Genomic DNA, 23721 nt, shown 5'->3' on the forward strand with positions numbered 1-23721 from the left:
CAGAGTTTTCCACTGGGACATAATTCCCTGGACTTCCAACAATTATAGGTCTGGTGATCTCGTCACACAATGGTGTGTCCTGTGTACACACACACTCACACCCCTAGCTAAAACCATAAGAATAACTTAGTCACAAATTGCATTGCATAGTTTAAAACCCATTGTTAGGGTAAGTGCTTATTGACAGTCACTAAGTTCTAGAAATCAGTGATGCTGCTCCAGGAGTTATTGCAGGGTGCTTTTAAAATGAAGCTGCTACTGATAAAATCAAAAGATAGAGCACTATCAGATTGCTAAATTTGTTCATAAGGAGCACTTCCTTAAGTACTATTTAGAAGCATTGTCAAGATTTTCTGTTAAGTGAATTTGAGTGAAAGTTTTGGGGGCCTTGTGGTAATTAAGGCCTTTGCTTCCTGCCCAAAGGCAAGGCTGGAATAATATGATACCTTGTTACAAGATATGTCGCAATAAGCTTTTTTCTAGTGCATAAGTTAGGTGAAAAAATATTTGTTAAAGCAGACATTTGAGCACTTTAATTCCTTTAACATAAGAAGAGCCTGCTGGATCGGACAATGGCCCCTCTAGTCCAGCATCGTGTTCTTTCAGTGGCCAACCAGTTGCCCATGGGAAACATGAGTGTGAGAGCACTCTCCCCTCCTGCAATTTCCAGCAACTGGTATTTGGAAGCATACCATACTGCCACCCCTATGGAGGCATAGCTATTATGGCTGATAGCCATTGATAACTTTTTACTCCATGAATTTGTCTAATTTTCTTTTAAAGTCCTCTTAAGTTGGTGGCCATCACGACCTCTTGTGGGAGCAAATTCCATAGTTTATGTGCTGTGTGAAGAAGTCCTTTCTTTTTTCTGTCCTGACTCTTCCAACATTCAGCTTTATCAGATGTCCATGAGTTCTTCTGCTATGAGAGAGGGAGAAAAGCTTTTCTCTATCCACTTTCTCCATGGCATGCATAATTTTATATACTTCTGTCATGTCACTTCTTACTCGCTTTTTCTCTAAACTAAAAAGCCTTGAATGCTGCAACCTTTCCTCACAGGAGAGTCGCTCCATCTCTGTCGAGCCCCAGGTCTTTCAGGGGAATCAAGGAAGGGGGCTGGAGGAGATTCAGCCGCCTCAGCTAGAGTAGCAAGGGGCAGAGCCAGAGGAATTTGAGACTTTCGAAGACACTGGGGGAGGGAGTGTGCTTGACACTGTGCCAGTGCCCACGGACAGTCCTCCTGCTGAAGAAGACGCATCAACAGAACCGTTGGGGGGAATCTCTGGCGCGTGCACCAATTCCAACCCTCCTGGATCCCCCTCTTGACACTTCAAATGCTTCCCCGCCTCCTGACCTCCAGCCTGCACCTATCCAGTCGGTATTGTCAGATGAGCCGTCAGAGGCACGCCCTCTTTCACCCTGTGCCAGACGTCTCGAGAAGCGCGCCGGCCAGAGGGAGGTTCTTCGAAGGAGTAAGAGACTACGGGCAAAGGCCTTTCCTATTTAAGGTTGCGCCCCCCCTGACTGGGGTGCTGAGTCAACTTCCTTCATATGCTGCAGAGTATGCTTAGGAGCTTAGTTAGGGATTGCAGTGAGTTAGTTTAGTCAAGTTAATGAGGTGTGCTGCCTTTGATGTTTCAATTACCTTAATAAAACAAGAATTACTTTCATTCTCGTCTCCATCTCGTGCCTCACACTCTGGGCAGAACAGTTCGACTCAGCCACCATCCCTCTTCACCGACGTTCCCATGACTGAGAACATGGAGGCGAACAGCGGCACATAAGGGGGAATCCCAGTCACAGTAGAGACCTTGTACATCGAGATCCAGAACCTCAGAGCAGTCACCCAGAATCTGCAAATCAAGAATCAAAACCTCTGTGCCTTGGTCGCCCAGATAACTGTGGCGCCAGCTCCAGTCAAGTCTCCCGTGGGGCTACCTTCCCGTTATGGTGGCCAGAGCGACCAGTTCACCATGTTCCTAGCCCAGTGCAAATTGTATATTTGTGTACGTCAAGCCGAGTTTCTGACTGATGATGTGAAGGTGGCTTTCATCATTAGTGTCCTAGAAGGGGAGGCAGCCAAATGAGCCACCCCGTACCTGATCAAAAACGACTCTGATTTGCAACAGTATACAAACAGTAAACAGTTTACGAGTGCCTTGTCTGAAATGTTCCGTGATCCCCAACGGAAAGAGATGGTTGCCCGTCAACTGGGAACCTTGAAGCAAGGAAAGGGTTCTATTGGGGTGTATACCAACGCATTCTGAGTCTTATCCCAGAGACGGATTACAATGACCCGGCCTTGATGTACTTTTACAGGAATGGACTTAGTTTGGAAGTACTGGACGAGTTGGCACTCTCCACTCCGCCAAATACCCCGAAGGGCTTGATCCAATTGTGTATGCAAATAGACAGTCGGCTTGGAGGATGTCGGTTGGAGCGTAGAACGGAAACCTCCCGTACCCAGGCACCAGTGCCTCTCCCCCACGTGCGCTATTCGCCTAGCGTGGGAACTTTGATTGCCTCGGGGGAGGAGGCCATGCAAATTGGCGGGGCCAGACCGCTTTTGTTGGAGGAGGAGAGGGAGAAGCGCGGAAGGGAAGGACTCTGTCTATATTGCAGGAAAAATGGGCACCTGGCAAGGGGCTGCCCCGCCAAGGCAGGGAAGCCACAGCTGCTGGAAAACTACAAATCCCAGCTCTCATAGAGGCTGGAGAGTTGGGAGGCGAGACAACTCGGTCTCCGCTGCAACCCCTTCTGTCCCAAGGCGTTCTGCTACTGCCCATCTGAATTACCTTGTCCTCGGGAAAGACTTTTCAAGCCAAGGCTATGATTGACAGTGGGGCCTCATCAAGTTTCATGGACAGTGATTTCGTTTGGGAGCATGGCATTTCGATCCAAGAACTGGAACAACCTCTGGCAGTTGAAACCATAGATGGACGCCCTTTAAAGTCTGGGAAGGTGAACAGAGCGACGGAGAAATTAGAGATGGAGATTCCAGGGCATTGGGAAGAAATGTCGTTTTACGTCCTTGCCTCGTTTCCTGGTGGTGTTGGGAATGCCTTGGTTGGTCCAACACAACCCGACTATTTTCTGGGACGAGGCAGTGGTGGTATTCACCTCAAAGTGTTGTCATCAATGCTGTCAGCCATCGAAGGAGCACGAGCCGGAGGTGGCGGTGGGAGTGCTTCCTCAAGAGGAAGCATCCTTACCCGTGAAGACTAAGGAGTTTCAGGATGTGTTTGACAAAAAGGAGGCAGATCAACTGCCCCCCCACAGGCCATACGACTGCACCATCAACTTGATGCCAGGGGCGTGTATTCCTGCTGGACGGATCTACTCCTTGTCAGAACCGGAGTTGGCAGCGCTGAGGGAATTTTTGGACACCAACCTAAAGAGAGGCTTTATCCGTCCCTCTCAGTCCCCAGCTGGGGTGCCTCTGCTGTTTGTCAAGAAGAAAAGTGGAGAATCACGCCATGTAATGACTACAGAGCATTAAATCAGATCACCATCCCCAACAGTTACCCCTCGCCACTCATCAAGGAGATGTTGGAGCGGTTGTGATCCGCCAAGGTTTACACCAAGCTGGACTTGAGGGGGGCTTACAACTTGGTGCAGATGAAGGAGGGGGATGAGTGGAAAACTGTGTTTAAGACACGCTATGGACAGTATGAGTATCTAGCCATGCCATTTGGATTGTCTGGCGCACCAGGAGTCTTCCAAAATTTCATGAATGACATCTTCAGAGACTATGTGGATCGCTTTATGATTGTGTATTTGGATGATATTCTGGTTTATTTGGAGTCCCCCGAAGAGCACGAAGCACATGTGCGAGCTGTATTGCAGAGGCTGCGGGAGCATTGCCTCTACGCCAAGCTGGAAAAGTGTGGTTTTGATCTGACCACGCTGGACTTTTTGGGCTATCGCATTTCACCAGCAGGGGTGGAGATGGACTACGGGAAGGTTCACAGTGTTCTCACGTGGCAGCCTCCCCAAAACCAAGAAGGACCTACAGGATTTCCTGGGATTTGCCAAATTACTGTCATCGCTTCATAGCTAACTATTCTGATCAGACAGCACCTCTCACGGATTGCCTGAAGGGCTCAGGACTTTTCTGTTGGACAGAGGCCATACAACAAGCCTCTGAAGACCTGAAACTGCAGTATGCTTTGGAGCCCATCTTGCAGTATGCCGACCCTGCACGTCCCTTCGTGGTTGAGACAGATGTGTCGGACGTAGCCATCTGTGGAGTTCTTTTGCAACCAGCGCAGAAAGGGGGAGGTCTGAGACCCTGCACTTACTTCTCAAGGAAATTGACTGATTCTGAACAAAATTACACATGTTGGAAAAGGAATTGCTGGCCATCCGGAATGCCTTTGAAACTTGATGACATCATTTGGAGGGGCGCAGCATGAGATTGAGGTGTGCACAGACCATCGGAATTTGGAGAGCCTTCACACCGCCTGTAAGCTCAATCAGAGACAGGTGTGCTGGGCGCAGTTTTTTGCACACTTCCATTTCAAAATCTATTATATTCCTCAAGCCCAGAATGAGAGGACAGATGCTCTATCCCACAAACCAGAGTATTTGGAGAATCCTACCCCGAAGCTGCCGCAGTTTATTATTCCCCCTGAGAGGGTGGTAGTGGGTGCATGTCAGGATTCATGGGTGTCTGATTTAAGTGCAGCTCAAGAGCAGGACTCCTTTATCAAGGCGAAGCTCTCTGACTTAGCCATGCAGTCTGGTTCGGGTCAGGAAGACTTTACTTGGAAGGAGGGGGTATTATATCACAAGGATGCCATTTATGTGCTCCCTGGAGAAATGTGAGCCAGAGTGCTGCGTCAGTGCCATGACTTTCCCACCTCAGGGCATTTCGGGGTCTTTAAGACTTTACAAGCAGTAACCACTGAGTTTTGGTGGCCCTGGATGAAGAAGGAAGTGGAGCACTATGTTTGATCTTGCCCCACCTACACATGGGCCAAACATGCCCCAGGATAGCTGACAGGGCTTCTAGAACCCCTCCCCACTCCGCAGAGCCCTTGGCGGTTGGTCACAATGGACTTTATCACAGACCTCCCTGCCTCGCAAGGGAAAACCACAGTGCTGGTAGTGGTGGGTGCTTTCACGAGAATGGCTCATTTCATTCCGTGTACTGGGCTCCCCAATGCACAAGAGATAGCCTGTTTGTATGTGCAGCATATGTACAGGTTGCACGGTCTGCCGGACAGTCTGGTCTCAGATCGAGGGACACAATTTACAGTGCGGTTCTGGTGTGCAATGGGGCAACTACTACAGAGTGAACTGAGACCGTCTTCGGCTCATCACCCCCAAACAGACGGGCAAACGGAAAGGGTGAATGCCATCCTAGAGCAATATTTATGCTGCTATATCAATTATCAGCAAGATAATTGGGTCTCCTGTTTGCCCTTCGCAGAGTTCGCTTACAGTAATGCAGTGCACACTCACATGCAGCAGACTCCTTTCTTCGCCAACCTAGGGTACCACCCTCGAGCCTTTGCAGCCCCCCGCCTCAACCCATCTGTCCCGGCGGCAGTGGAGTTTGTACAAGAACTGCAAGCTATGCAACAGCTACTAAAGGAGCAGTTGGATCGGGCCAAGGAGGACTATAACGGAGCCACTGACCAGCATCGCCAAGCAGGGCCCTCCATTCAAGTGGGAGATCGGGTGTGGCTATCTACACGCTATCTGCCTACGCTGGGTCGCTGTCACAAGTTGCAGGATCTGAGAGTGGGACCTTTTGAGGTGGAAGCGCAAATCAACCCGGTGGCTTTCCGTCTGAAGCTCCCCCCCACTTTCAAAATACACCCTGTGTTTGATCACTCTCTGCTGAAGTTGGAGCATCCTTCCGAGCCCCATCGAGCACAAGTGGAGCCATCTCCCCCTCTCTCAGTAAATGGACAGGAGGAGTATGAGGTGGAACAGATCTTAAACTTGCGGAAGCGCCAGGGGCGTCTCCAGTACCTAATACAGTGGAAGGGATATGATCCATCTGAATGTTCTTGGGAAGCAGCAGAGGACGTGCACGCCCCGGATTTGGTGAGCGGTTTCCATGAAGCTTATCCAAATAAGCCCAGACCTCGGGGGTGGAGGGAAGTGATGCCTGGAGGGGGGGATGATGTCGAGCCCCAGGTATTTCAGGGGAATCAAGGAAGGGGGCTGGAGGAGCTTCAGCCCCCTCAGCTAGAGCAGCAAGGGGCAGAGCCAGAGGAATTTGAGACTTTCAAGGACACTGGGGGAGGGAGTGTGCTTGACACTGTGGCAGTTCCCACGGACAGTCCTGCTGAAGAAGACGCGTCAGCAGAACCGTTGGGGGGAATCTCTGGCATGCATGCCAGTTCCAACCCCCCTGGATCCCCCTCTCGACACTTCAAATGCTTCCCTGCCTCCTGACCTCCAGCCTGCACCTATCCAGTCGGTATTGTCAGATGAGCTGTCGGAGGTGCGCCCTCTTTCACCCTGCGCCAGACATCGCGAGAAGCACGCCGGTCAGGGAGGTTCTTCGAAGGAGTGAGAGATTACAGGCAAAGACCTTTCATATTTAAGGTTGCACCCTCCTGACTGGGGTGCTGAGTCAACTTCCTTCATATGCTGCAGAGTATGCTTAGGAGCTTAGTTAGGGATTGCAGTGAGTTAGTTTAGTCGAGTTAATGAGGCATGCTGCCTTTGATGTTTCAATTACCTTAATAAAACAAGAATTACTTTCATCCTTGTCTCTGTCTCGTGCCTCGCACTCTGGGCAGGACAATCTCCTTGATTATTCTGATTGCCCTTTTCTGAACCTTTTCCAGCTCTACAATATCTTTTTTGAAGCAAGGCAACCAGAACTGTACACAGTATTCCAAATTGTCCTGTTCAGAGCAGGATTCACGAGGCTGAGACCCAGGTGCAATTAAATCTTGTTTTATTAAAGTAATGGATACATCAAAAGTAGTGCGCTTCATAGAAACCTCCAAGCTAGCTCACTAGAATTCCCTAACTGCACTCTAGCCATGCTCTGCAATATGCGAAGAAAGTTGACTCAGCAGCTCAACCCAGACAGCTACAGTCTTAAGTAGGGAAAGTTTAAGATCGCAATCTCTGACTCCTTCACAAGTCCTGCCTCTGTCCCATCCGCTTCTCGCGGCATCAAGAGCGGGGTGACGGTGTGTGTGCTTCCAATGGCTCATCCAAAAGAACCGTCTCCTTAGCAACCGGCTTGAGGTCATGGGGCGGTGATGTGCTTGAAGCATCCTGAGAGCCGCTTGGTAAAGGTGGAGTCAACGCGCTCTCCAAAATACCTTCCAACAGCTCATCCGACCTGTCTGGGGGCGGCGCACTCTCCTCTTTGGAGACAGCACCATCCGTGGGAACTGGCCCAGACTCAACCTCACTCCCCCTCCCAAGGTCTTGCCGAGACTCAACAACTCCTGGGTCTTCCGCATCTACTGACAGCTGGGAAACCTGAAACTCATGTCTTCCCCCTCCCTGGCCCTCGTGCGGGAGTGGAGGCTCAACACAAATGCAGCCACACCATAGATTTATAAAGTGGCATTATATTATCGGCAGTTTTATTTTTAATATATTTCCTAATGATTCCTAGCATAGAATTTGCCTTTTTCATAGCTGCCACACACTGGGTCAATATCTTCATCGAGCTGTCTGCTACAACACCCAAGGTCTTGTTCCTGGTCAGTTACTACCAGTTCAGACCCCATGAGCATACATGTGAAATTAAGTTTTTTTGCTCCAATATGTATAACCTTACACTGGTTTACATTGAATTGCATTTTCCATTTTACCACCCATTCACTTTGTTTGGAAACATCCTTTTGGAGCCCTTTGCAATCCCTTTTTGTTTTAACGCTAAACAATTTAGTATCATCAGCAAACTTGGCCACCTCACTGCTCACCCTAACTTTAGATCATTTGTGAACAAGTTAAAAAGCACAGGTCCCAATTCCATTATTTGGGGGACTCCACTTTGTACATCCCTCCATTGGGAGAACTGGCTATTTATTCTGACTCTCTGCTTCCTGCTTCTTCACCAGTTCCTGTTCCACAAGAGGATCTCTCTTTGTATTCCATGACTGCAAAGCTTACTCAGTCTTTGGTGAGCTACCTTGTCAAAAGCTTTTTGAAAGTTCAAGTGCACTTTGTCAGCTGGATCATCTCTATTTATATGCTTGTCAGCACTCTCAAAGAACTCTAATAGGTTAGTGAGACAGGACTTATCCTTGCAGAAGCATGCTAGTTCTGCTTCAGCAAGGCTTGCTTCTCTATATGCGTGGATATTTTATCTTTAACAATACTTTCTACTAGTTTTCCTGGGACAGATGTTAAGCTAACCAGCCTGTAATTTCTGAGATCTCCCCTGGATCCCTTTTTAAAAATTGGCATAACATTGGCCACTTTCCAGTCCTCATGTATGGAGGCAGATCTGAGGGACAAGTTACACATTTTTCAGCAATCTCACATTTGAATCGTTTGAGAACTCTTGGGTAGATGTCATCCAGACCTGGCGATTTGTAAGTTTTTATTTTGTGTATTAAGCCTAGAAATTCATCTCTTGTTACCACCATTTGCCTCAGTTTCTCAGACTCCCTTGCTGCAAAGGTTAGTTCAAGCACAGGGAGCTGCCCTATATCCTCCACTGTGAAGACAGATGCAAAGAATTTTATTTATTTATTTATTTAAAATATTTCTACCCTGCCCTTCTACCCCACAATGGGGCATTCAGGGTGGTTTACAATAAAACCACACACATGCATAATAAAATTATACAGAATAAAAACACAAGACAAAATAGTTAAAATACATAAAATACAATTATTTAAAATACATAAAATACAGTAAAATACAATAAGCATATATATACAAACAAACCGAGAAACCTACATGTATATGTATGAGTACGTATATGGGGAAACAATAGTAAAAACCACAAGATAAAAATTAAAAAAGAAAGATTGAAAATAGAAAACATAAAGACAGTGTCAGACTCATTTAGAATTCATTTAGTTTCTCTACAATCTCCTTATCCTGCTTGAGCACACCTTTAACTCCCTTGTCATTCAAGGATCCAACCACCTCCCTAGATGGTCTCCTGCTTTTAGTGTATTTAAATATTTTTTTGTTGTTGCATTTTATGTTTTTAGTAATTTGCTCCTCAAATTCCTTTTTAGCATCCGTTATTGTCTTCTTGGATTTATTTTGCCAGAGTTTGTGTTCCTTTTTTATTATCCTCATTCAGACAAGACCTCCATTTTTTTAAGGAAGCCTTGTCCGAATGAAGAGAATTGCAGTGATTTTCTTGGGAATCTAACAGATGCTGCTTATATATTTAGTATTGTGGTACTTGCTTTGGCTGCTTTGGCTGCTTTTCACTTTAATAACTTAATTTCATCAAAGGTTTACAGAATATATAGTTTCTATAGAACAGTGTCGGGGATCCTGTCCATCCAGATGTTGTTGAACTCCCTGACCATGGGCCTTGCTGCTTGGGGATGATGGGAATTGGAACAAAATTCAGACTTCAAACAGATTGAGGCTGCACTTCTCTGGTTAGCATGGGATACATGCTTCACATGATGGCTTACCAAGGACATGTGATGTGACTGGTTACCTGTAGCTCTCAACCTCTACTTTTGCTTTCATCTTTGCTGTGGGTTGGCACCTCTTTTGACAATGACCTCTAAACCAGCTAAGAAAAAAACACATGCTAGTGTCTGAAAAGAAAAAACTAAGGAGGCTACCTGGGATGTAGAAGGTCTTCCTGCCTAGATCACTGCCACCATAGCCTCTGCAGCAGGTTTATTAGGTTGATCTGTGATACAAATGGCTGAGTCTCTCTTATTCCTCTTGACACTTGATGTGAAGGCAATATGCCCAGTGGAACGCACCATAAACCCTCTCCACCAGCTGTGCAGCCATCTCCTTCTGTTGATCCTGAAGGGGTATTGAGGGTGGGAATTGCTTGAGTTGAGTTTAGTTTCCCCATCACAATGAAAAAAATGTAAAGCCATTTTCTCTGCCTCAAAACACGAGTATTTTGCTGAATCCCCACCAGATAGTGTTGAGTAACTGATGATACAGGGGAGACAGAGGAGGAGGTTTTGTTTGCAGATGTGGACACTGAACTCACTTGTTTGAAACTAAGGAAGCATAAGAAGATTCCAGCTTTGGAGCTGATACCTCTACCCTGTCCCACCTGGATATTTTTCAGATAGCCTTCTAAAACATTTGTAAGAGCCCTTTTTGGTTGATTTAGCCAAGGAATTCAAATCTATTTAGATCTAAGCTCAAAATGTACACCAAACAGTCCTCATCATCATGACTCCCCTCTCCTCCCCATCCCACAAGAAAAGGGAAAAGTAAAGCAAGACTCCTGCCAAGCAATCAAGTCAGCCCTGTTCATTTGATCTTGCTTATTATGACTACCCCAGCCTCATGGCCTCTGCTTAGGGTAAAGGAGTTCCCAGTCAGGTTTTGTCCACCCCCTCTAGAGATCCTGCAACTGTGTTTCCCATGGAGCATTCCCAGGAAGAGACAGTCTAGGATAGAAAATCTGATAAAAAGAAGGGGGGGAAGGAGTGACTTCTCCTGTGGTGGTGAACAGATAGCATAGGAAGGTTGCACTCTAGTTCCTGAAGATGGGCAACACTGATGTTTATCAGCACCTTGCTCCCCATCCTCCTCTTGATGAGTCTGTTTCCTGTTTTTTGCCTGGAGCAGACTTGTGAGTCTCTCTGTGTGTATTTCCCAAGTGTCTCCTCCTCCTCTGGCTTGTGTAGCATTTTTGTGTCCTCTAATATTGATTGTGCAAATGTGTGAGTGCTTGTTCTGTCATTTGGTTTTTGCAGACTGCTTTTCTACACTATCATTATTACAGATGAAGATTCCGCCTAACCCTCTGTGAAAGGGGATTTGGTCTTGCCAGCATGCACGGTCATCCATAAATCTGTTCCTTGATAATTGTTTTAATTAATTCATATTGCTTAATCATTTTTAAAATAAGAAAATTGTGTTAAACCTTAAAGTAAAAATGTTTCAGTATTTGGAATTGCAAAATACAGCCATAATGAATGTCCTTGACCTGTTTTTCTTTGCAGTTGAGAAACTGTTGATACTAAAAGAAGCAGAATGGAATGACTTCTTACACCAAGTGTGTCAGCTAACTGACTCTCCGGAGAAGAGCACAGGGGCAGCCAGAGTTAAGCTGAATTTACTTTGCTACCTCTGCACTATTGTTAGCAATAAAGAAATAGCAACTAGGTTAATCAGCACACAGCTGGTAAGTTATACTGTAAGAACCAAGAAGTTGACATGCCAGTGAATGTGGAAAAATCAGCTACGTCTCGCTGTGGTGCCTTTCATTTGTACTTTAGGAAACTAAATTTGCAATCATATGTACACTTACCCAGGAATAAGTCCACTGAACATAGTGGAACTTACTTCTAAGAAAATATACATAACATTGCACTGTAAGATCAAGTAGTGCTCAAAAAGAATGGAGAATGGAAATGCTCTGATTTTTCTTCTTCTGGATAAAACATTATACACTTTAATTGTGTGTGGGTTGTCTAGTGATTTTGATTATTTTGGAGGATAGGTTGAAGAAGAATTAGAAATACTAAAATATGTCAACACTGTTCTGCATTCATTGTTCTTAAACATGAATGTGGCCAGTCAAAAGGACTATGTGCCTTTCTGGCACACACATGAGTACATGTTGTGATATGCAAGTGCAAAAGAATGCACTTACAGACCTGCTTCTCCCATAGAAATAAAACTGACTGATGTCAAGTATTCAAGAATTCTTCCTGGGGGGTCAACTCCCAAACCCAGGGCAATTGATCCCGGCTAGGCACAATCTGTGCCTCCCTTACCAGGGTTGAGTTAAACCAACACCAACCCTGTAAGGTAGGTAGACTGCCACCACCCCTTAAACCTGGTCACCCACTCTGGGCCAAGGGGAAACCCAAACTGCGAGAAATAGACCTGCCAAGGATTCCAAAAGACAAGAGCCAAGCATGCACTCCTTGTCTTAGAGCCTTAAGGCAAGATACCCAACTACATGGTAGTCTGTGGCTAATTGTCCAAGGTGCTAGATTCAGAGCCAATTTCCCCCTGAAATGAACACACACTGGTAAATAAGAGGTAGCTTTATTAGAATAAAATATAAGTGCAAAAATGTAGCAGCAAAATAATTCCTTAAATGAAACACTCCAAGGGTTAGGTAAAATACAAAAGGCAGAGAGTTCAAGTAACAGACAAAAATAACAAATCTGTCTAGCCTATTCTATACTCACACAATATAGGAAGACAAGCAAAGTAACTTCATGGTTCCACATCTCCCCAGAGATGTATAGCCTGGATAGCAGATAGAAGATGGAGCCTCAACATCAGGTAGCACTAAGCAACACTGGGGAACAAAGACCCAGAATCTTAGTTCTACTTTTATGGGAAAAAGCCCAGCAACAGCTAGGAATTAATTAGCCAACCAGGGGGCTTTTTGATAATGAAATCTTCCAGAGCTGTCGCGCCTAAGAGTTGCATGCTTCTCCAACCTTCCTAGGCCTGTGGCCTGGAGGTACCAGTCTCGACCTGATAAGCAGGTGTAATTACTGCCTAATTAACTGAGTTCAGTTGTGAGAACTAACAGTCTTGTGGCCTCCCAGAGACCCTAATTCAGGCAAGATGTTCCCCCCACAATTCCTTGCCACAGAACCATTTTAGTTAACAGCCTTAACAACCCAGGCATTCTTGACAACTGATAAAATGTAATTGGCTGAATTTGGATAACCATCCAAGCCTATTTTGTGAAGCTGTGGACAAGCATCATCATTATGTGCACCTTCCTTATCTTCCCTCTGCAACTCCTATCATACACTGGGTTTCTCGTAAAAATCCTGGCTTACATTAAGCCAAGATTCCCCTATTCAGAGGTAAGGAGTGTGGGAAGAGCTCATGACCATGGCTTCAGAAACATGAATAATGTAACTCTCTGCCTATGTAAAGGCCAGGCCACTGTTTTGAGTAGTTGGTTCTGTGTCTATTTGCAGCAACCTTTTATGTGTCATAAATAATCACTGGACCTGTGGGAGTATGTCCTGTTTACTAGTGTCTGTATATATGCTTCTCATTTCCTTTGAGGACTAAACACATTTATTTGTTGATCTTTAACTTCTTTCTGAATTATGTATAATTGTAACACAAGCAGTTATTTTGGTGAAAAACCTTATGAAAACTGACTTCATTGACATAGTTCCATAAACAATTGTATAAAACAATGATAAAATCAAAGCAGATCTCCAAAGGCATTGCTGAAATTCAACAGCCATAGCCTAAGGTAGCTCACCTTATGCAGTATATTGCATAACAAAGGTGCAATAGAAAAATTAAAGATCAAAATCCAAAACAACTAAGACACCTTTTATTTCAGGGCCTTTGAGCTGTACAGGTAAAACTATTAACTCTAAATATGCTGTACTTTTTGGTGGTGCTCTTTTACTCATTAATAAATTGCAATAAATAATTTTACATCTTGGTTGTGTTTTTTTTAAAAATATGTAGTTCCCTGTGCTACTACAACAGTTGAGGATAGCTCCAAACTGGGACATGTAAGTAACAACTAACATATGTCTGGGTATGTTCAAAAAATGGAGACAATTCTACTTCTGCTGAGTTCATGCAGGACAACAAATCACATAGTATGCAAAGGGTCAAGGAAGGAGTTCACATTTGATTCAGTCTTTTGTCTGAACAGATCAGGATTGCTACCAAAGCTACTATTACAACCAACCCAAGCACATAAGAATCTGGGCATACAGCAGTCTGGGTCCATGAATCGAGCAGGAATAGTATCTTCCAGACCACAATCCAGAAGTGTTAGGCTAATCTAGGGAGGGTTTATTTACTTATTGGGAAACAATTGATTAACATACGAACACATGTAGGCTGGTGTATAGTGGCCCCACTGACAGCTGGGTTCTATGTGAGCCTATCTGTCTCATATGTCTTTTTAGCTTTCTGGCAAGCTTCCCAGGCTCCAGTTGGAGATAGTGGCCTCATAGTTTATCCCCCTCAGCACTGGCATTCTTGCCTTCCATGCAAAGAACAGAATTGTGTCTGCTTTTTGTGGTTTCTCAGAACTTTAGAAGAAAGTTGTGAATATCTTGTCAGTCCTTTGCAAAAGTTTACTATGAAAGAGAAATGGGTGAAGGTTATTTAAAGCAAAACAGTTCAACTAATACAAGTCCTGTTGAAGTTAATAAAGATTATGGCAGCAGTGCTTGGTGAAATGCATTCTTTATAGGTACATGATGATTGGAATACTTCCCAAATCTACTATTTAACCAGTTTAATTGTTTTAATAACAGAAAAGAAGATACTATATTTGCTCGTTAAAGTAGTTAGAATAGTTTTAAAGGGTACATCATATATATAAAGCTATCAATTTCCACCATGCCTGAGTGTGACAGAAATGGTGCTATGACCGGAGGCCAGTGCGCATAGAGCCACTTCGTCTTTACTGGTGGCGCATTGTCCCTTCCTGTCCATGCAGACCTTGGAGCATTCCTAAGCCCATAAAAATGAAGAATGAGAGGAATAAGAAAAGCCAGAATTAGGACAATGAGGTGGGGCTAGGGACACCAATAAAACTGGAAGTAAGTTCAGGAGAGACAAAGGAATTGGTTCTTCATTTGTAGAATTCATCATAAAATGCAGTGCTGACACAAAATCGGAACAAAATATGTGGAGTAGCTTTTGCTGGGATGTACTATATCAAACTGCAGGTAAAAAAATGCTATTTGAATGTTTCCATATATATGTAAAAAAAATCCCACCCTTCCCAGCTGGTGCAGTATTAGCATGCACTACCTCAACTCCTACTTTTGTTTTTGGTTGTATGGGGAACTATTCAAACATTTGATAATCCATTGTAGTCTAAAGCTGATACAATTCTGTTACGTTATGTAGTTCTGCTAATCATGCAGCTTGGCTTTGAATGATAATTCTCCCTGGAGAATAGCCCATCAGATGGAAAATGCTGCTACCTAGCATCCGCAGCAATGTTTTTGAGGAAGCAGCAAGTCTTGCAAGATCCCAGACCATTCCTGCCTTCTGTGTCCAGGTGGATCATTTGTTTACTCTCTGTTCTTTAGCCTCGTATTTAGTCCTCTAATCCATCTTTCTACTGCTGTTCCCATTTCTTGAACTTGTGAGTTGCTCCTGTTTTTCTCCCTGGTTTTTTTTCCTGAGTATTTCTCTCAGTTGGATTTATTTAGCGCTATGCTCTTTCCTGTGTTTTTCCTCGCCCTTTTGTCTTCCCTCAGGGCAGGCTCCCTTCCCTAGGGGACTAGTTTTTGTTGACCTGCTTGCCTTTGCATGAGGTTCTCCTCCATAGCTGTATCATCTCTGTCTTCACTTGTTTTTCTACCTCCCCTTCTTCCACCTTGTTGTGAAGCTGCCATTCTCTTTTTCTTGAATAGCAATGCAGCTGTGCTATTTGTGTTTAAAGTGCACCTTTTCTTTTCTCATGCCTTTGTCTACCTTGTTTTTTCTATTGACTGTTGACTCTCTTAGTTGGATCCCATCCTCCTGACGTGTCCCTCATGTGTCCACTTCTCAGATTTGTGTGTGTGTATGATACATGTATTAAAAAACCTTTGGATCTGCAGCAGGATTAGTTCACTATGGGGCTGAATTAGTGCTCGTTCGCACAACCAGTGCCACATAAGCAGAGCAGTGCCTTCCAGTTGATAATTCGAAATACTCTTCCTCTGCACCCCCCACCTGTGCATGTGAGTTGAGCAAAACTATCATGGCAGCTGTACCTCCCGCAGTTGATGTCCAGGTCCAGATGATTGGCACAGCCCCTCCAGATGACACCAATGCCTCAGTGCCTTCTGATTCAGTGCCACCTACCACTTTCCTGGCACTTCCCTCAAAGGTGTCTGCTTCTGCATCTACACAATAGCTTAAAAAGGCACTTGAAAAGGGAAAAAAATGGCAAAGCTGCCTGTGATGTTCACACTATTGAGAATGCACAGTGTAAGTCAATCAGCAAGCAAAGCCTAAATCCAATGTTACCAAGGCTACTAGGAGGGCTCTTTACATTGGCACACCAGAACACTCTTCCACGGGCTTGTCTGCAAGTTATTACCGCACAGCTACTGATAAAAGATGTGCTGAGGAACCTCTATTAGGAGATGAGCGTAGTAGTAGACCAGAGGTAGTTCATCTATTTGACCTTCCTCGTTCATCAGAGGGTGATTTTCATGGCTTCTCCCCTTCAACCTATGCAGCTCAAACCCCTCCCCATCTTCACCTAGCCCTCAAATTTTGCATTTGACACCTGAGGCCCTAGCTCAGCTCAACGATGTCCTTTTGGGGGCATTTCATCTGACATGCTTCAGTGATCTCAAGGTCCCAACCCAATGTAGGCATGGGTTCCAGTGACTGACCCTTGCTGTTGAGCCCCAGCTCTCCCAGGGGAATCGGGGTGGGGAGCCGGCTGAGTCCCTGCCTCCTCAGATAGGGCAAGGGGAGGAATCAGAGGTAGATGAGACTTTTGAGGACAATGAGGGAGGGGGAGTAGCTGACAGCCTGCCAGTTCCCACAGACAGTTCTCCCTCCGAAGCAGACTTCGCTTCCTCAACAGAGCTGTTGAGGGATGACCTGGCAGGTGCACCAGCTCCACCCCCCAGGATTCCCAGCCTGGCACTTCAAACGCTTTTCCGCCTCCGAGGCATCTATCGAGCCTGTACTGTCAGATGAGCCAGCGGAGGCTCGCCCCCCTTTGCTCCGCATGAGACGTCGAGAAGGTGGGACTTCGCAGGAGTCAGAGATTGTGAGCGAAGACCTTCCCTGCTTAAGGCGGCGCCCCCCTGACCCGGTTGCTGAGTCAACTTTCTTCACACGCTGCAGAGTAAGCCTAGGTAGCTTAGTTAGGGAATGTAGTGAGTTAGCACAGCTAAGTCTATGAAACACATTGCCATTGATGTTACTCTAATAAAACAGGAATTAATTCCACCCTCGCCTCAGTTTCGTGACTCTCACTCTGGGCAGGACACTTGCCCAGGGCCGCCTTCTGTTGTTCTGGAGGCTACACATGCTGTGACAGAACACCAACAGAATCACTCTACAACTCAAAAGATCTTTACAGTGTACACATATTCCCAGTGGTCACTCCTCAGAGGAGGAAGATTGGGGGATTCTGACCCTTTTGCCATTACGCCTCAGAGAAGGGTTCCTAATCGGTCTAAGAATCTTCTAGAGTTATGCAAGGACCCTGTTGATCCGTCCCTTGACCCTGAATATGACAAGGGTGAGTGGAATGATGGGGCCACAGTGGAGGAATCTTCTCATAGATTGTTTCAACCTAATTATTATGCACCACTACGTCGCAAAACTCTTAGAGGCCTTGAACTTGAATGATGCTTCTGGGGATCCAGCTCCAGCTCCTGTAACTTCCAACAGTGCTTCTGTTTTAAAGGAACCCAAACCCTCAGGTTGTTATATACCAGTTGCTGGGCCTTTTAAGAAAATGACCAATGTGGAATGGGATGCCCCTCTACATTCCAAGTGAATTCCTACTATAGCTAACAAATTTTACAACTTTGAACTTTCATTCATGGATGTCCTTAAAGTTCCAGGAGTGGATCAGCCTATCTCAACTTTAGTGTCTTGGTCTCTTCTTCCCAAAGAAGAGGATGTGTGGTTCAAGGACACCTCCGAATGTCTCCTGGACTTTGCGCTGTGCAAATCTCATGAAACAATTGCTCTCTCTCAGGGTGACTTGCGCAGCTTCAATTTTTTCCAGAGCGGCAATGCTTTTGTTCGATGAGCTCCTGCATGATCTGCATCAGGATCCAGAGCATATCTGTAAGACTCTGCTGAAACTGCACCACTCTGCACCCTATGTGTGTGAAGCCACACTTGATGCAGTTCAGTTTGTTGCCCTTTCCTTGGCAACAGGAGTAGTCACACACATGGAACCCTCTGGCTACGTTGCTGGGATGCTGATATGATTGTGAGGGTAAATCTCTCTACTGCCCCCTATGTGGACCAGAAGCTCTTTGGGAACAAGGCCCTGAAGGGAGGTCTTCATTAATCCCAAGGAGAAAAGAAAACCTGTGCTTTTTTCTGCTCACCGTGATGATAGAAGACATTTCAAGAGTTACACCCCCTATTCAGTGCCTGCTTCATCCTTTCAGTCATCCTTTTACTCCTTTCAAGGGGGCAGGAGCCAGGGTAGAAGCTGTGATTTTTGCCCCAGCTGTTCCTATTGGAACCACATTTCCAAGGCAGACAACGATCTCTGGAGGAAGATTTGGCAATCTGTCCACTTCTTCATCCAGACAAGGCCAACAACAGCACCAGCTATAGTTCTGATGCTCTCCTTTCACCAGTAGGGGACCGTCTTTGATAGTTCTGTGTGGTGTGGAGCGAACATGTTGCAGACCAGTGGGTGCAGGATTCAATAGCATTGGGTTATCAGATCAAGCTGTTGTCTCTTGCCCACACCAGATTCATTCTTTCTCTGGTTTCCAATTCAAATGACTAGGAACAGTGCAAGAGGCAATAGAGCACCTTCTTCACATTCCGGTTGTTGAGGAGGATCACACACAAAACATTTTGCAGGAGTTTACTTTTTTTCTTCATGGTACTCAAGCAAGACGTCGTGGAGAGCCTTATTGGATCTCAAATTCCAGAATCAGTATGTCAAATACTGGAAATTTTGGATGGAGTGCCTATGATCTATCAAAGAAGCGCTGCAGCTTCAGGATTTTCTCACCTCTACATACCTAAAAGAGGCATATCTCCATGTTCCAGTTCATCCAGGTCACAGGCAATCTACATTTTGCTTAAGGCAATCTCCATTTTCAGTACTGGGCCTTGCCATTCAGCCTCTCATCCACATTGAGGATCTTTACAAAAATCATGGTCACCTTAGTGGCTCATCTTCATCTCCAGGGGATCCATGTCTATCCCTAGTTGGACAATTTCTTCGTGTGTTTTGAGACTACACAGAAGGCGGAAATGAACATTCATCTAATTCTATCTGTGTTTCAGTCCCACGGATTCCTCATCAGTGCCAAAAAGAGCCGCTTGTCTCCCACTCAGTGCATTCAGCATCTCTGTGCGCTCATCAACACACATCAGGCAGTAACCTCCTTGTCACTGGAGATGATTAAGAATGTTATCACTGCAGCCACTGCTCTTCAGCCTTGTCCTTCAGCAGATCTAATGTTGTTGGCCAGAGTCCTGGGTCTACTAATCTCTACCATAGAGATCACTCCTTGGCCTTAGCATCACACCGGGCCCCTGCAGTGGACTACAGTTCCAAGACAAGATTGAGACCAGCATCTGTCACCAGGTTCCCCTATCAGCCTCCCTCTTGGTGCCTTTTCAGTGGTGGACAGTGCATGTGAACCTTAATAAGGGGGTTCCCTTCAGGGATCCCCCATGAACCATTGTGACAACAGATGTCAGCCTGTGAGGCTGGAGTGGCCATTCTTGGGGATACTATGTTCAAGGGCAGTGGTCAGACTGAGAATCTCAGCACAGTATCAGCTGCCTGGAGCTTCGGGCAGCCAGCCTAGCCATAAAGCATTTCGTCAGCAAGTTTCACTTCCTTCATGTTCTGTTGTGTACCAGCAAGACTACTGTGAAGGCACATTTCAAGAGGAACAGTGGCATGTGCTCTCAGAGTTTTCAGCTCAAGGTGGCCTCTTTCTTTGACCGAGTAGAAATTCACGTTCTATCGGTGCAGGCGGAGCATCTCAGTGGCAACATGAATTTGACAGCAGATTGGCTCATCAGGCAAGAAGTAATGCCAGGAGAGTGGAAACTGCATCTGTCAGCGTTTGCGAGATCCAGCAATGTTTCAGGAAGATAGCCCTTGATGTCTTCACTTCCCTTAACAATAATCAAGTCCCACGTTTCTACATGAGGTACCCCACAGATCAGGCAGGGGGGATGGATGCTCTATCAGTGGACTGGTCCTGGGGTCTGCTTGATGCTGTCCCCCAATGCCCTTCATTGTAAGAATTCTGCACAAGATAGGGTGGAGGGGTTGGAGTTGACCCTCATAGCACCATTTTGGCCTTGCTGCCTATAGTTTTTGGAGTTCATTCCCATTTTGTGGACCACTCCATGGTGGCTGCCTCATCAGCAGGACCTCCTTTCATAAGGACAAGTATTTCATCCAGACCTTGTATGGCTGAAACTGACTGTGTGGCACTTGAAAGGTATTTCTTGAGACATTCTGGGCTCTCTTCAGATGTGATTGGCACTGTTCTTGCAGCACAACAACCTTCTACATAAAGGCTGTACTGGTCAACTTGGAAAGTCTTTGTGTTGTGGTGTTTATGGAAGGACTTGCATCTTTCCAGGGCTAAGATTTCTCACATTCTAGTTTTTTTGCAAGATGGCCTTTGTCTGGGTCTTAAAATGAATACGTCAACAAGTTTCAGCTGTTTTCTTAATTTTGTCTTTTCGTTCCTCTGAAACTGCGGGTTCTCATCAAAGGTTTTCTTCATGGGGCAGCTGCCTCATGTCCACCGCTTGTTCATGGAACCTTCACAAACTTATGCAAACGCTACAGCATCCACCTTTTGAGCCTTTAAGCACAGTGTCGCTATGCATGCTTTTGTTGAGGGTTCTTTTCTGCTCGGAGAATTTCTGAGTTAAATGCCCTTTCTGTTGCCAAACATCTTTGTGTTTTCCGTGCTGACAGAGTTATTCTTTGTATGGATCCAGTCTTCGTTCCTAAGGTGGACTCAGTGTATCATTGTCAACAGGAACTAATTTTCCCTATCTTTTGTCCCGACCTTCTCCATCCACAAGAAAAGGCATAGCATTCACTGGAAGTTTGTCGAGCATTGAAGGTTTATATTCAACAAACAAAAGAATTTCGACTGACTCTCTTTGTGACCTTTCATCCACACGTAAGCGAGTGTCCTCTGCCCCCTAGCTGTTGGTTTAAGGCTTGCATTAGTTTGGCTTATGACTGTTTGCACCGCCATGTACCTTCACATGTTACAGCTCACCAGGGTGATAGTGACCTTGGATGCTTGTGCTGTCAGTGCTCCCCTGTCAGATATCTGCAAGCAGCTGCTTGGTTGTCCCCAAATATGTTCATATCACACTACAAGATAGGTAAGTACGCTTCTGCTGAAGCCACTTCAACAGACGTGTATTGCAGCATGTTTCCTGAGTAATTTTGTTTGCATTTATAAGTTTGTTTGATATTCAGCCTTGGACAGCCTCTCTCTTTAATCTTTGGATGCTTTGGTACATCCCATCTGATGGGTTGTTTTCCAGGGAGAAGTGGTCGTTGGCCTTACCTGAACATATTTTCTCCTGGAGAACAGACCATCAGAACCCACTCGGTGGAAATGCATGAGTGTAAGGCAGCTGTTGTCGAGCTTCTGCTCTCTCTCAACAAGCAGGGAGGGGGAAGGCATGAATTGCAGGCGCCTCCACAGCCAGAAGGTGCGGAAGGTCCAGCTGTTGTTGTGTTTTTTCCAGCCTTGGAGGAAAGGAGTATGTTAGATGCTCCGCCAATTCCCACGGGTGAACCCTCCCCCTTTCAGGATAGTGCTCAGCCTCCAAACGCCCTCTCGGAGCTGTTAGGGGAGGATTCCGAAAGAGCAGTAACTCCTCCTTTGTCAAGCTGTGAAAGAGCCATAACTCCCCCTTTATCCACCCGTAACTTAGAGATGTCTGAGGCTTCCCCGCCTTCTACTTCCCTGTCTGTTGATAAGGACCCTGTTTCATCAGACGAGCCTTTGGAAGTTCGCCCCCCTTCACCTCTCTCTTGACGGCGGGAAAAGCGTACTGGTCAGAGGGCAGGGGTACGAAGGAGTGAGAGATTGCGCTCCAAAACTTCCCCTATATAAGTCTGCTGAGTTGGGAGGGGGGTGTTGCGTCAACTCTCTTTTACGTTGCAGAGCAGGTCTAAAGTGTTGTTAGGGAATTATAGTGAGTTATTGTAGGAACTCTATGAAGCGCACTGCTTTTGATGTATCCATTACTCTAATAAAACAAGATTTACTTGCACCAACATCTCAGCCTCTTGGGTCCGACTCTGGATGGGACAGCTGTCCAGGATGGCTCATGATACTGTTCTTGCCCATTTTGAATTTTCTATTCCGATAGAGGTGTTTTTATGTTTTCACTTTTAAACGTTTATTGAATAAACATTGAACTTTGTGTCCTTTGTGTTTTTATTTCTTCTTGAGGCAGTAGTGTTCTTTTTTAATGTATTTTTTCATGTTTTTCACATTGCTTTTTGTGCTATTTCTTTCCTCTCTACGTGTGTATTGTGGTTTTATTGTTGGAGTATCCTTCCTATTGATTGTAATGTAATAGTCTGGGATCTCACGAGGCTTGCTACTTCCTCAGAAACAACTATTCCTGCCTGCAGATACTAGGTGGCAGCATTTCCCATCCGATGATTTGTTCTCCAGGATAAAATATGTTCAGGTAAGGCCAATGGCCCCATCTCTAATGGTTGCTAAATCTGTGAGTGGATGTAGCCATACAACTAACTGTTCAGACACAGCATACTTCCAGTGACTAGATACTTGGGCAAATGAATAGCCATTGACTTTGTGCTTATATTCTTCCCAACTAGCCACTGTTGGAGACAGTATGCTGGACTACATTTGCCCTTGATCTGATTGGACAAGAAATTTGGTATTCTTAATGGGAAGCAATAAGGAGGACTAGAGGAAGGGCTATGGATGGGGGAAGAGACCCTCTTCAGCCTTGCCTACCTGTCAAATGCATGGGTTCTTACTTTAGCAAATAATCATTTTCTACAAACTAACAGTTCGTTAAAATGGATTTATATTCGCAAATTTGTTTTAAGTTAAAATGCGCATGTGGAAAGAGTATAAGAATATATTGAAATTGATATTAACATTTCTGAATGTTGATTAAAACTTCTATCTGCTATATAGCCTTTCTAGTCAGTATTCAGTATCTTTTTCTATTATTCTGACATTTGTACAACAGAGTAAATGAACCTCAAATATTTACCTGAGGATGTTGGATGATGTCTCTTACTGGAAGGAACAGGCAGGATCCACTAAAGTCTTTTGTCTACTCCCCAATGGGAGGAGTCATCCCTTTCACCAGACCAACCCTGCCTATGGTTGGTGATGGCTGGCTCCTCTTGTTCTCTCTCAAGTATTTGTCTATTCTTGGTCCTGTGCCCTTCTTATCATGTATTTTCTGAGTTGGTGGGTTTTTTTTACTGTGCTTCATTCTCTCCCTCTTTGATGTTACTACAGTTTTTGTTATACTAGGTGTAACTTTTTACTTCCGTACGTTACTTATTCTTTTGCCCTGTATGTGTTTGCAGATGTGGCTTATGTCTCCCACACTTCCCCCTGTTCCCCCCTTGTTGTCTGGGGGGAGTATCAGGTCACCACAAAGGATGTTTTGCTTTCATCGAAGTTCCCTGGAGGGAGCGCTTATTTCGATTTCTGAAGGGAGCAGAGCTTCATGGGTCCCATAGTAAACACTGAATGGGCCCACCATTTTGTTTGAGTTGACCTAAGCAGCAGCACTATTTCTATTTGATTATTGTGTTGCCTTCCCCAGTTGCTCCATTAATTAAGCCTCTGAGCAGAGTAAAGCCCTGTGAAATTGCTTGATTTCAGTTCCTGAAGGACATGGAGTTTGGTGGTTCCCACAAAGAATTTA

At 45.2% G+C, this 23721-nt stretch overlaps 1 protein-coding gene across 10 annotated transcripts in view; it reads left to right on the forward strand.

Annotated features, from left to right (window-relative positions):
• The window catches only part of ULK4 (unc-51 like kinase 4), a 447010-nt gene that overhangs the window by 54954 nt on the left and 368335 nt on the right, over positions 1–23721 (forward strand). For all 10 annotated transcript variants that reach the window (XM_061587596.1, XM_061587594.1, XM_061587592.1 and 7 more), the window contains exons 15-16: positions 11109–11290; positions 13573–13619. In XM_061587596.1, coding sequence (XP_061443580.1) covers positions 11109–11290; positions 13573–13619 — 229 coding nt within the window. The remainder of the gene's footprint in view (positions 1–11108; positions 11291–13572; positions 13620–23721) is intronic.

Source organism: Rhineura floridana, chromosome 10, assembly GCF_030035675.1.
Source record: "Rhineura floridana isolate rRhiFlo1 chromosome 10, rRhiFlo1.hap2, whole genome shotgun sequence".
NCBI classification, from domain to species: Eukaryota; Metazoa; Chordata; class Lepidosauria; order Squamata; family Rhineuridae; genus Rhineura; species Rhineura floridana.